Source organism: Stomoxys calcitrans, chromosome 3 (assembly GCF_963082655.1).
Source record: "Stomoxys calcitrans chromosome 3, idStoCalc2.1, whole genome shotgun sequence".
NCBI lineage: Eukaryota > Metazoa > Arthropoda > Insecta > Diptera > Muscidae > Stomoxys > Stomoxys calcitrans.
Genome location: NC_081554.1, coordinates 169,356,760 through 169,369,215, shown reverse-complemented (window position 1 = coordinate 169,369,215; position 12,456 = coordinate 169,356,760). Strand labels below are relative to the sequence as shown.

General features: G+C 38.8%; 1 protein-coding gene across 9 annotated transcripts in view; it reads left to right on the top strand.

The window, feature by feature from the left end:
- The window catches only part of LOC106093126 (uncharacterized), a 108,757-nt gene extending 100,019 nt beyond the window's left edge, over positions 1-8,738 (top strand). For all 9 annotated transcript variants that reach the window (XM_059365081.1, XM_059365078.1, XM_059365077.1 and 6 more), the window contains exon 6: positions 7,772-8,738. In XM_059365081.1, the coding sequence (XP_059221064.1) occupies positions 7,772-8,556 (785 nt within the window). In that variant the 3' untranslated portion in view covers positions 8,557-8,738. The remainder of the gene's footprint in view (positions 1-7,771) is intronic.
- The last annotated feature ends 3,718 nt before the right edge of the window (positions 8,739-12,456 follow it).

Genomic DNA, 12,456 nt, shown 5'->3' with positions numbered 1-12,456 from the left:
AAGCAAAGAGAAATAAACGACATAAATATGATAATTGCCTTGTATTTTGGCATTTAATTAAAATCTTTTTTTTTTTCGTTCGTAAATCCAGTTTTTTGTTTAATATTCACACACCGATTACGGGGCTCGTTTCTAAAGTCTCGTGCAAAACCATGGGCCAGACACAGGCACATGAGAGGGAGAAAGAGGCAACAATCGAAACTCGCTTTAATTTGAATCGTACGACTGACTGATAACGCAAAAATAAGACAGATCCAGCAAAACGACGACACTTGATTATTTGCACAACTGGCACAGTGGGTTTTTTTTTGCGATTCTTGGCATTTTTAAGGCATTGTGGGGTATGTACAAAAAGCCATTGGAATGGATTGGTACGGCTAACATCAGTTGTGTTTTAAACACATTTTGATGTTAGTGGAATATTACCAGGGGCGAATGCGAAATGCGTTTTAGGTTTTTGAAATTATGGCACAGTGGGATAAAGAGGTGATACAACAAAATACCATTTATTTACCATATTTCCAAGAGTACATTGACTCGTTTGGCTCATTGTTTTTTTAGAAACGTGGAGGCCACCGTGGCTCAGAGGATAGCATATCCGCCTATGACGCCGAACGCCTGAATTCAAATCCCGGCGTAAACATGGGAAAAATGAAAGCAGTAGTTGTTGGAAGCGTTCCAGAACATCGCATACAATATTTCAGCCTAATCGGACAAAAATTGCTTCTTGTAAGGGCTCAAGAAGTCAAATCGGAGATCGGTTAATATGGGTTCTATATAAGGTTATAGACCTATTTGAACCGTACTTGGCATAGTTGTTGAAAGTCATAACAGAACACTACGTACAAAATTTTAGCCAAATCGAACAAAAATTTCGGGTTCCAGGGGCTCAAGAAATTAAATCGGGAGATCGTTTTATATGGGAGCTATATCAGGTTAAAGAACGATTTGGACCCTTCTTGACACTGTTTTGAAAGTCATAATGTAAAACCTCATACAAAATTTCAGTCAAATCGGTCAAAATTTGCGGCTTCCAGGGGCTCAAGAAATCAAATCAGGAGATCGGTTTATATGGGAGCTATATCTAAATCTGAACCGATATGGTCCATTTGCAATCCGCAACGACCTACATCAAGAGTAAGTATCTGTGCAAAATTTCAAGCAGCTAGATTTACGCGTTCGACCTCTATCGTGATATCGAAAGACGGAGGGGCGGACGGACATGGCTAGATCGACTCAGAACGTCGAGACGATGAAGAATATATATACTTTATGGGGCTGTAGACGAATATTTCAAGGTGTTACAAACGGAATGACTAGGTTAGTGTACATCCACCTTATGGTGGTGGGTATAGAAAATTATAAAACTCAATTTTTATATAATATGTAGTTTTATACACACCGCCAAAAGGATCGAAATATCCATTTTCGACCCTGTAAGGGATATATATTCTTGATCAGCGTAAAAATCTAAGACGATCTAGCCATGGCCGTCCGTCTGACTGTTGAAATCACGCTACAGTCTTTAAAAATAGATATATTGTGCTCAAACTTTGCACAGATTCTTCTTTTGTCCATAAGCAGGTTAAGTTCGAAGATGGGCTATAGCGGACTTATCTTCATATAGCCCCCATATAGACCGATCCGCTGATTTAGGGTCTTAGGCTCATAAAAGCCACATTTATTGTCCGATTTTGCCTAAATTTGGAACAGTGAGTTGCGTTAGACTACACGACATCCTTCGTCAATTTGGTCCAGATCGGTCCAGATATAGGAATAGTTGCCATATAGATCGATCTCTCGATTTGAGGTTTTGGGCCCATAAAAGGCGCATTTATTGCCCGATTTTGCCTAAATTTGGGACAGTGAGTTGTGTTAGGCCCCTCGATATACTTCTGTAATATGGCATAGATCGGTCTAGATTTGGATATAGCTGCCATATAGACCGATCTCTCGATTTAAGATTTTGGGGCCATAAAAGGCTCATTTACTGTCTGATGTTGCCGAAATTTGAGACAGTGAGTTGTGTTAGGCCCCTTGACATCTTTTTTTAATTTGGTCCTGATCGGTTTAGATTTGGATATAGCTGCCATAAAGACCGATCTCTCGATTTTAGGTATTGAGGCCATAAAAGGCGCATTTATTGCCCGATTTTGCTTAAATTTGGGACAGTGAGTTCTGTTAGGCCCCTCGATATACTTCTGTAATATGGCATAGATCGGTCTAGATTTGGATATAGCTGCCATATAGACCGATCTCTCGATTTAAGGTTTTGGGGCCATAAAAAGGCGCATTTATTGCCCGATTTTGCCTAAATTTGGGACAGTGAGTTGTGTTAGGCCCCTCGATATACTTCTGTAATATGGCATAGATCGGTCTAGATTTGGATATAGCTGCCATATAGACCGATCTCTCGATTTAAGATTTTGGGGCCATAAAAGGCTCATTTACTGTCTGATATTGCTGAAATTGGAAACAGTGAGTTGTGTTAGGGCCTTCGACATTCTTCTTCAATTTGGCTCAGATTGGTCCAGATTTGGATATAGCTGCCATATAGACAGATCTCTCGATTTAAGGTTTTGGGGCCATAAAAGGCGCATTTATTGTCCGCTTTCGCCGAAATTTGGTACAGTAAGTAGTTTTACGCTCTTCGATATTTTTATGCAACTTGGCCCAAATCGGTGCAGATTTGGATATAGTTGCCATATAGACCGACCTCTCGATTTAAAGTCTTGGCCCCATAAAAGCCGCCTTTATAATCCGATTTCACTGAAATTTGACACAGTGACTTATGTTAGGCTTTTCGACATCTGCGTCGTATATGGTTCAGATGGGTTTATATATATTTTTGATATAGCTACTAAAATGACCAATATTTTGTTATACACAATTGAACAATGACTTGTTCATACTGGTATTTGGTATTGGTATCTAAATCGGATCATATTTTGATGTAGCTGCTATGCAGAATAAGGTATGCATTTTCCACCTGATTTTGACGAAAGGTGGTTTACATGTATACCCGAGGTGGTGGTTATCCAAAGTTCGGCCCGGCCGAACTTAACGCTTTTTTGCTTGTTAGACATAAGAAAGATATTTTGAAAAATATTCTAGTCATTTGTACAAATTTTGAAATAAGATTAGTACTTTAGTCCCAAGTACCTTTTCTTTGAATCTCATATTATCATGATTGGTTCTAAATCCTATTGGGATTTAGGACCAATCCCTTATTATGGGTTACAAATGCCATATAATACTGATTAAGCATCTCCTATTTGTTTTACAACTATTTTATGACGTATTTGATTCAACGTTTGATTTAAATATTAAACCCAATTCCTAGTCATGCATAATGCTGGTGCTACGTACACAAAAGTGGTCTCTGACGACCACAGTGCTGTGAAAGAATCTCTTATCTCCTATAATCGGCGCTTTAAAGTGTATTAAGCAAATGAGCAAAAAAAATTATAAACAATAAATAATAAGCAAAATGTCAAAAATTGCAAACAAAAAATAAACACCTTCAAAATTCACAAACACACACGCACACACACACACACATCCTATGAAAGCCTTCAAATCGAACCTTCTGGCATACAAACCAAATCTTGACATTTAATCTTTGCCAAAATTAACTGATTTATGGCTAAAGTATCGATTTTATTTTTTCTTTTCTTTTGGTCAAATTGGATCGGTGACTGATAAAATTCCACAGTAGGTAGAATTGTCAAAACACTCGTTTTTCCTAAAACATTGCTTATTTCTCATTGGCATTTTTTATTGCTTTTGGTTGTTTTATTCAGCCAATATGAAGGGGTGGGGTGGGTGTGTTTTCCATACGACTATCTTGTAACGACAATAAAAATGTCCAATTTTAATTTTTCAGCTAAATTTAGCTGTTTACACTTGAAAACAATATCACCTTATAAATATACCCCATATGAGTAGGTAACCAAAAGAACAACCAAGCTCAAGGTTTACAAACCATAAACGGGGTATAACAAGGTTATCATAAGGTAAAGCAATGCGAGGAGATAAAATGATTAAGAAACCAGTAAGGAAAAGCAAAAGTCGGGCAATGCCGACTTTATAAAACCCTACACCAACCCTATAAATACAAAGTGGGAGCTATATCTAATTCTGAAGCAATTTTGATGGACCTTGGCGGATGTTTTCAGATGGGTTATTAAAATTCCCGTATCAAATTTCGAGCAAAGCAAATATGTTCAAAATTTAATAACTACAGTTGACAAATGACTACAAATAAGTCCAAATCGGACGAACATATATATGCGAGCTACATCTAAATCTGAACCGATTTCGACCAAACTTCATGGATATTGTGGTAGTCATCGAGGAAAGCGTTGTGCCTAATTTTGGCAAGATTGGTCAATAAATGCATTTGCAGTGGCTTTCGAAGTGAAAATCGGGCGATATACATAAATGGCAGCTATATCTAAATCTAAACCGATTTCTATGAAATTCACCAGTAATGTCGAGAGTCATAAGAAAATCGTTCCTGCCAAATTTCGAAAAATTTCCTGCCAAAAATCGGTTAACAAATGAGCACTTTATTGCAATATTTCTCAAAATCGGTCGAAAATATGCATGGGAGCTATATCTAAATCTGAACCGATTTCGACCAAACTTTATGGATATTGTGGAAGTCGTCGAGGAAAGCGTTGTGCAAAATTTTAGGAAGATTGGTCAATAAATGCGCTTGCAGTTGCTCTAGGAGTGATAATCGGGCGATAGATATATATGAGAGCTACATCTAAATTTGAACCGATTTCGATGAATTTCACCAGTAATGTCAAAAGTCAAGAGAAAATCATTCCAACCAAATTTCAAGAGAATCGGTTAACAAATGACCATTTTATTGTATTATTACTGCAAATTGGACGAACATATATATGACAGCTATATCCAAATCTGAACCGATTTCGACCGAACTTTATGGATATTGTGGAAGTTGTCGAGGAAAGCGTTGTGCAAAATTTTGGGAAGATTGGTCAATAAATGCGCTCTAGGAGTGAAAATCGGGCGATAGATATATAAGAGAGCTACATCTAAATTTGCACCCATTTCTATGAGTTTCACCGGTAATATTGGAAGTCAAGAGAAAATCCTTCCTACCAAATTTCAAGAGAATCGGTTTACAAATGACCATTTTATTGCATTGTTACTGTAAATCGGACGAACATATATATGGGAGCTATATTCAAATCTGAACCGATTTCTATGAATTTCACCGGTAATGTCGATAGCGAAGAGAAAATCCTTCCTACAAAATTTCAAGAGAATCGGTTAACAAATGACCATGTCATTGCAGTATTACTGTAAATCGGACGAACATATATATGGAAGCTATATCTAAATCTGAACCGATTTCTATGATATTCTCCAGAAATGTCGAGAGTCATAAAAAATTTCTGCCAAATTTCGAGGAAATTGGTTCACAAATGTCCATTTTATTGCAGTATTACTGCAAATCGAACGGAAATATATATGGGAGCTATATTCAAATCTGAACCGATTTTTCCAATTTCAATAGGCTTTGTCTGTAGGCCGAAAAACATGCCCGAACCAAATTTGAAGACAATCGGATGAAAATTGCGAACTGTAGTTTGTACACAAATTAACAAGGACAGAAGGAGAGACAGACAGACGGACATAGCTAAAACGAATCAAAAACTGATTCGGAGTCGATCAATATACTTATCAATGGGTCTATCTCTCTTCCCTCTGGGTGTTACAAACAGATGCACTAAGTTATAATACCCTGGTATAATACCCTGTACCACAGTAGTGGTGTAGATTATAGATCGAATCAGACCATATTTGACACGTATGTTGAAGGTCGTGAGAGAAGCCGTTGTAAAAAATTTCACCCAAATCAGATAATAATTGCGCCCTCTGTAAGCTCAAGAAGTCAAGATCCCAGATCGGTTTATATGACAGCTATATCAGGCTATGCACCGATTTAAACCATACTTTTCACAGTTGTTGCAAGTCATAACGAAACACGCCATGCAAAAGTTCAGCGAATCGGATACGATTTGCGTCTTCTAAAGGCTCCAGAGGTCAAGACTCCAGATCGGTTTAAATGACAGCTATTTTAGGTTATGCACCGATTTCACCCATACTTCGCACAGTTGTTGGAAATCATAACAAAACACCTCATGCCATATTTGAGCCAAATTGAATAAGAATTGCATCCTCTAGTGGCTCAAGAAGTCAAGATTCAAGATCGGTTTATATGGCAGCTATATCAGGTTATGGACAGATTGAACCAAACTTGGCGCAGTTGTTGGAAGTGATGACGAAACATATCGTGCAAAATTTCAGCCAAATTGAATAGAGATTACGTCCTCAAGAAGTCAGGACCCCAGATCGGTTTATATGACAGCTTTATCAGGTTATGGACCGATTTAAACCATAATCAGCACAGTTGTTGGAAATCATAATAAAACACCTCGTGCAAAATTTCAGACAAATCGAATAGGTATTGTGCCCTCTAGTGGCTCAAGAAGTGAAGATCCCAGATCGGTTTATACGGCAGCTGTATCAAAACATGGACTGATATAGCCCATTTACAATCACAACCGACTTACACTAATAAGAAGTATTTGTTTCAAATTTCAAGCGGCTAGCTTTACTCCTTCGAAAGTTAGCGTGCTTTCAACAGACAGACGGACGGACATGGCTAGATCGACTTAAAATGTCATGACGATCAAGAATATATATACTTTATTTTATTTTATTTTATTTTATTTTATTTTATTTTATTTTATTTTATTTTATTTTATTTTATTTTATTTTATTTTGTTTTATTTTATTTTATTTTATTTTATTTTATTTTATTTTATTTTATTTTATTTTATTTTATTTTATTTTATATTATTTTATTTTATTTTATTTTATTTTATTTTATTTTATTTTATTTTATTTTATTGTATTTTATTTTATTTTATTTTATTTTATTTTATTTTATTTTATTTTATTTTATTTTATTTTATTTTATTTTATTTTATTTTATTTTATTTTATAATTGAATCCAACAAAGATTTCTTTAAGAACATTATTTACGAACGCCTTAAGGTATGTTACTCAGTATTGTTTTTCAATTAAACAGTGATTTGAGTACACTCAAAGTTCATCGTTGCTACATATACATAGGTGACTTAGACCCAGAATTTTGGAGCTAAAAAACATAAATATCTGCTCTAAATGTATTAATAAGATTTGTATACATGTTTTTTAAGCTATTTTAATTATCTTAAATTAAACCAATTATTGAAATTATAAGTATTATTAAACATTCTTTTTTTTCTAAGTACTTCCTCGATGCGAAGTCTTATACTCTAAACATTCATACTCAAAAAACTTATTGCAGCTTTAAAGTAGGTTTATTTGACAGTACTAAAAAGGAAGTTTGGAGGCCACCGTAGCGCAGAGGTTAGCATGTCCGCCTATGACGCTGAATGCCTGGGTTCGAATCAGCGGTGGTTTTCCCCTCCTAAAGGTGTCGCTCTGCGTCACGCCGTTCTCACTCGGCTATAAAAAGGAGGCCCCTTATCATTGAGCTTAAACTTGAATCGGACTGCACTCATTGATATGTGAGAAGTTTGCCCCTGTTCATGGCCAAAATTTGCATTTGCCTAAAGGAAATCTGTCAAATAAAACTACTTTAAGTTTTGGATAAGTTCTGTTAATATGGGCATTATTTCTGTAATTACTAATAAAAATTTTTTCTAAATTTTTTTTTTAGCAAATCTCAATGGCGATACTTTGGACTCACCCCATGACAAAACCGAAACGGATCACAAGGATGTTACACCCGAAAAACGCATTACTTTTACCATCAGCCCCGACACTACACCGGAGGATGCTCTGAATTTCTCGCCGAAAAAGTTTGCTGCCATTGCCGAAGAAGAATCGGTTTCCACAACAAATACTCCCATGGCGGAGCCGGCAATGGATGATGAAGTGATACTACGACCACGTCTCATTGACAGACATCCCCATTTGATGCCACATTCTGGCATTTCCAGTACACCACGCAATAAAATCTTGCGCAATGCCAAGAGTGTGCCTCACTTCAATGTTCGCTCGGCGGCAAGTGAGACGGATATATTTTCCATAACCGGTTCGGGCAATCAGATAAGCATGACGCCAGAGGTTCCCTCCATATCCTTCAGTAATTTGCCCAAACATTATGAAGACACTCCGACCATAGAAAAATATCGCGTTTCCCAATCTTTGTACTCCATACAAACGGCCAATGCTGCCCGAGCCAATAATGAGGATTACTCAATGCCTCGCTACTTCCGTAAATCAGCTATGATATCTGCCAGCTCTGAAGTTTTGGCAAGCAGCGGCGGCGGTGGTGGATCCATGACAACGCCTTCAACATCTTCATCGCGTGAAGAAATGCGCCGTCCCGAAAAGGAGAAGAGCAAACGTTTGCAAATGCTAAGGGGAGCCTTGCCACCACTGCTCATACACTCGGTATCGTTCCGCAAAAATCGTGATGAGGCCAAGCAAGTGGACTAAATTAAAAAAAAAAAATGGGTTTTTAAGTTTCAGCTAACCACATGTGAAATTATTGTATTGGAACTTTTTGTCTTATTTATATCAAAAATTTTTTTGGCCATTATTTCCTTTGCCCAGTTGTAAATAGAGATTTTGCTAATGTTTTTTTTTTTTTTATTTTTGGAAGAAAAAATTTGTATTTGAAATTCCATAGTTATTTTTATTTACTTTTAATGTTAACATACATGCATTTTTTTGAAATAATTGGTTTTTGAAAATCCTTTTCAGTATTTAAAATATTTTAATAAAATTATTTTAAAATAAAATTTTAAAGAACGAAATTATTTACCCAAGCTGCCATTGAAGTTAAGATTAATTCATGCAAGTAAGAACCCTTTAAGTTCAGCCGGGAATTGTCTTACGAGCATTCTAACTCACCATATTCGAATTAAGACGTTTTAATTTCGCATATTGTATAAGTCGGCTGTTCCTAGGTTAGGTCGGCTGGGGGCAAGCGTCGGATCTTGAAGCCAGCGGCTCGCGACATCTAGTGATACATGTACGATCCCACAAAACCCATATGGTTGGGGCGCTGGGCCAGTAACCCGCCCCCGGATAACTATAAGAATCACTCTGAGAAGGTTAGGTTAGGTTGAAAAGGGGTTGCAGATATTGATCCGCCCCATGCCACTATGGACCTACACCTAAGCCGGTAATCGGCTAAAATTTAAAAGTTAGGAAAACGAAAATTTTAATTTTGGAATTCCGTGCTACTTAAAAAATCCTTAATTGTTTCAATGCCACTCTCCTAAGTTGGTTCATGTCTGATATTGAGTCTCCACCTTAGTACCGGTATCTGTTGGACGCGAAAGCCGGCCAATGACAAAGGAAATGCTCCAACGTCTCATCATCTTCCCCGCATGCCCTACACATGCTATCACTTGCCGCACCGATTTTACATAAGAGAGCTCGTAGTCCTATGTGTCCCGTTATGATACTAATAGCTATACTGACCTCCCTCTTGCTTCCTTTCAGTAATAGCCTCGTCTTCTCACGTTCTGAATCCCCCCATAGGATTTTCGCCGTCTTACCAACCGTTTTGCTGTTCCACAATGTTACATGCCCACATTCGTCGCCCACTCCCTTAACTCGGACTGCGTTGACCCGAAAGGCTTCGGGTTAACCAAGTTTATTGACGGCAGTCCTCTGGCCTTCACCGCCAAATCGTCTGCCCTTTCTTTTCCCCTTACTCCGTTATGGCCCGGCACCCAAACGATGCGGATTTTCCCATCCTCAGAGAAGGCGTTAATCTCCTTCTTACACTGCAAGACTGTTCGTGACCTTACCGTCCTGGTTGTTATTGCCCTTATGGCAATTTTACTGTCGGTAAAGATGTTCAGACTCGACGTCCTCGCGTTAGCACCATACCACTTCACGCATTCCGTGATCGCCCGAATTTCCGCCTGCAGGACCGTATTATGGTCAGGCAGTCTAAAACAGATCTCAGTCCCTGGGTTTTCAATGTAGGCAGTCTAAAACAGATCTCAGTCCCTGGGTTTTCAATGCAAACCCCCAGGCCCACTCTGTCCTCCAGCTTTGATCCATCCGTGTAACATGATCTTCCAGATGGCAATACTAGGGTTCCGTCAATCCAAGACTGTGCCCATCACTCTGAGAAACAAAAGAATAGTAAAAACGGCCCCCCTAACGTTGACGACTCACACAAACGAAAAAAGCATCATGATTTGCGGATCTGCACCTGGAATGTCCGCACTCTCTATAGAGAAGGTGCAGTATACCCGCTGGCGGATGTGTTGGAGAAGTACAAGGCAGATATTACCGCCTTACAGGAAGTGCGATGAACTGGGAATGGCTTCACTACAACACCAAAAGGTGACGAACTTTACTATAGCTTGGCAGCTATCATGCCAAGCTATAGTAATGGCAGCATGAATTAGGCTGTGGATTTGTGGTTAGGTGGAGACTGAAACACCTTGTCTCAAGTTTTACGCTGGTGGATGAGAGGCTAGCCACAATCCGCATAAAAGCCAAATACTTCAACATCAGCCTTATTTGTGCCCATGCTCCGACGAAAGACAAAGACGAGCAGACCAAGGATAATATCTACGAGCGCCTAAGGAGAGAATATGACCGCTGCTTCACCCATGATATTAAAATCGCTCTGGGAGATTTTAATGCTTAGGGAAGGAAGACTTCTTTGGTTCGGCAGTCGGAAAATTTAGCCTCCTCGAGATAACGTCCCATAATGGATTGAGGCTAATAGGTTTCGTCGCGGCCAAGAACATGGTAGTTAGCAGCACCAAATTTCAACATAAAAATACTCACAAAACCACATGGCTGTCACCCGATCAAAATACGAGGAACCAAATTGAACTCCTTGTGATAGATTAGAGGCTTTCATCCAGCATGTACGATCGATTTGTGGAGCGAATATAGATTCGGATCATTACCTTGTTGCAGCAAAGGTTCGCACCTGTTTAAGCATGGCGAGGAAAGTACGATCTGACACTGGCAGGATGCTGAACATTGAAAAGCTGCAATCACAAGAGATGGCAACGGCATACTCTACTCGACTGACCCAACTGCTTGATGAAAGCACTCCTTGTTACGATGATATAATGGCACAGTGTCAAACCATTGCCCATTCCATAGAAAATCCCTCGAAATCCGTACTTGGGTACCGCAATCCTCCTTCAAGAAACCCATAGAACGACCAAGAGTGTCGAGATGCTACTGAAGTCAAGAATGCGGCATACAGAGCAACCCTGTAGCAACAGTAGCAACGCACCACATGAAGGAGAGGTATCGGAGAAATGGAGAGAGGATAAACGCATATTACGCAGAAGGAATTGAGATAAATAGGAGAAGGAGCGTATTGAGAAAAACAGGAGTCAGAATGAAGTACGGAAATTCTACCTAAGAATTAAACATCAAACCAATGGCTTTGGTGCAGGCCCAGCCTCCTGCAGAGACATGGAAGGAAATCTGGTAACTGATACAGATAATGTGCTGAAGATATGCAAAGAGCATTTTACCCAATTGCTAGTGTCCGACGATGACGGCGAAGAGGATACCGCAGAACCAATCTCTGATGATGGTATAGAATGTTTACCTCCTAGTCAGAATGATTGGCAGTGACCCAACTGAAGAACAACAAGGCAGCAGGAGCCGACGGGTTACCCGCTGAACTATTTAAGACCGGAGGCGACAGGCGTATGCATCATCTTATACGCGCAATCTGGCTACAAGAACGCATATCCGATGATTGAAACCTCACCTTACTATGTCCCGTACACAAGAAAGGAGATTAGATGGAATGTGTCAACTGCAAAGGAATAAGTCTCCTCCCGAGTAGAGGGCGAGGGCATACAAGATACTCTCGAGCATACTGTGTGTGACCTAAAGTCAGTGAGATAATTGGACTCCATCAATCCGGTTTTAGACCTGGTAAATCCACCCTAGATCAGATATTCATATTGCGCCAAATCCTGGAAATGACCCGAGAATGACAAATCAACACCTAATATCTCTTTGTTGACCACAAAGCCGCTTTCGATAGCCCTATACGTTCTAAGCTACTGCAAGTCATGTCTGAGTTTGATATCCCTGCAAAATATTGGGTTGCCCAAAAAGTAATTGTCGGTAATATAGTGGTTATATAGTTGGCGTTGACAAATTTTTTCAACGGCTTGTGAGTCTGTAATTGCATTCTTTCTTCTGTCGGTTATCAGCTGTTACTTTTAGCTTGCTTTAGAAAAAAAGTGCGCGAAATTTTGTTTACATTTGTTTGTTTGGCGTCAATTTTAATATGGGTATCACATGTATTGAAAGAAATTCATTTAACAAACCGAATCAATGCTTGTGATATGCACATCAAACGCAATGAATTCGATCCGTTTT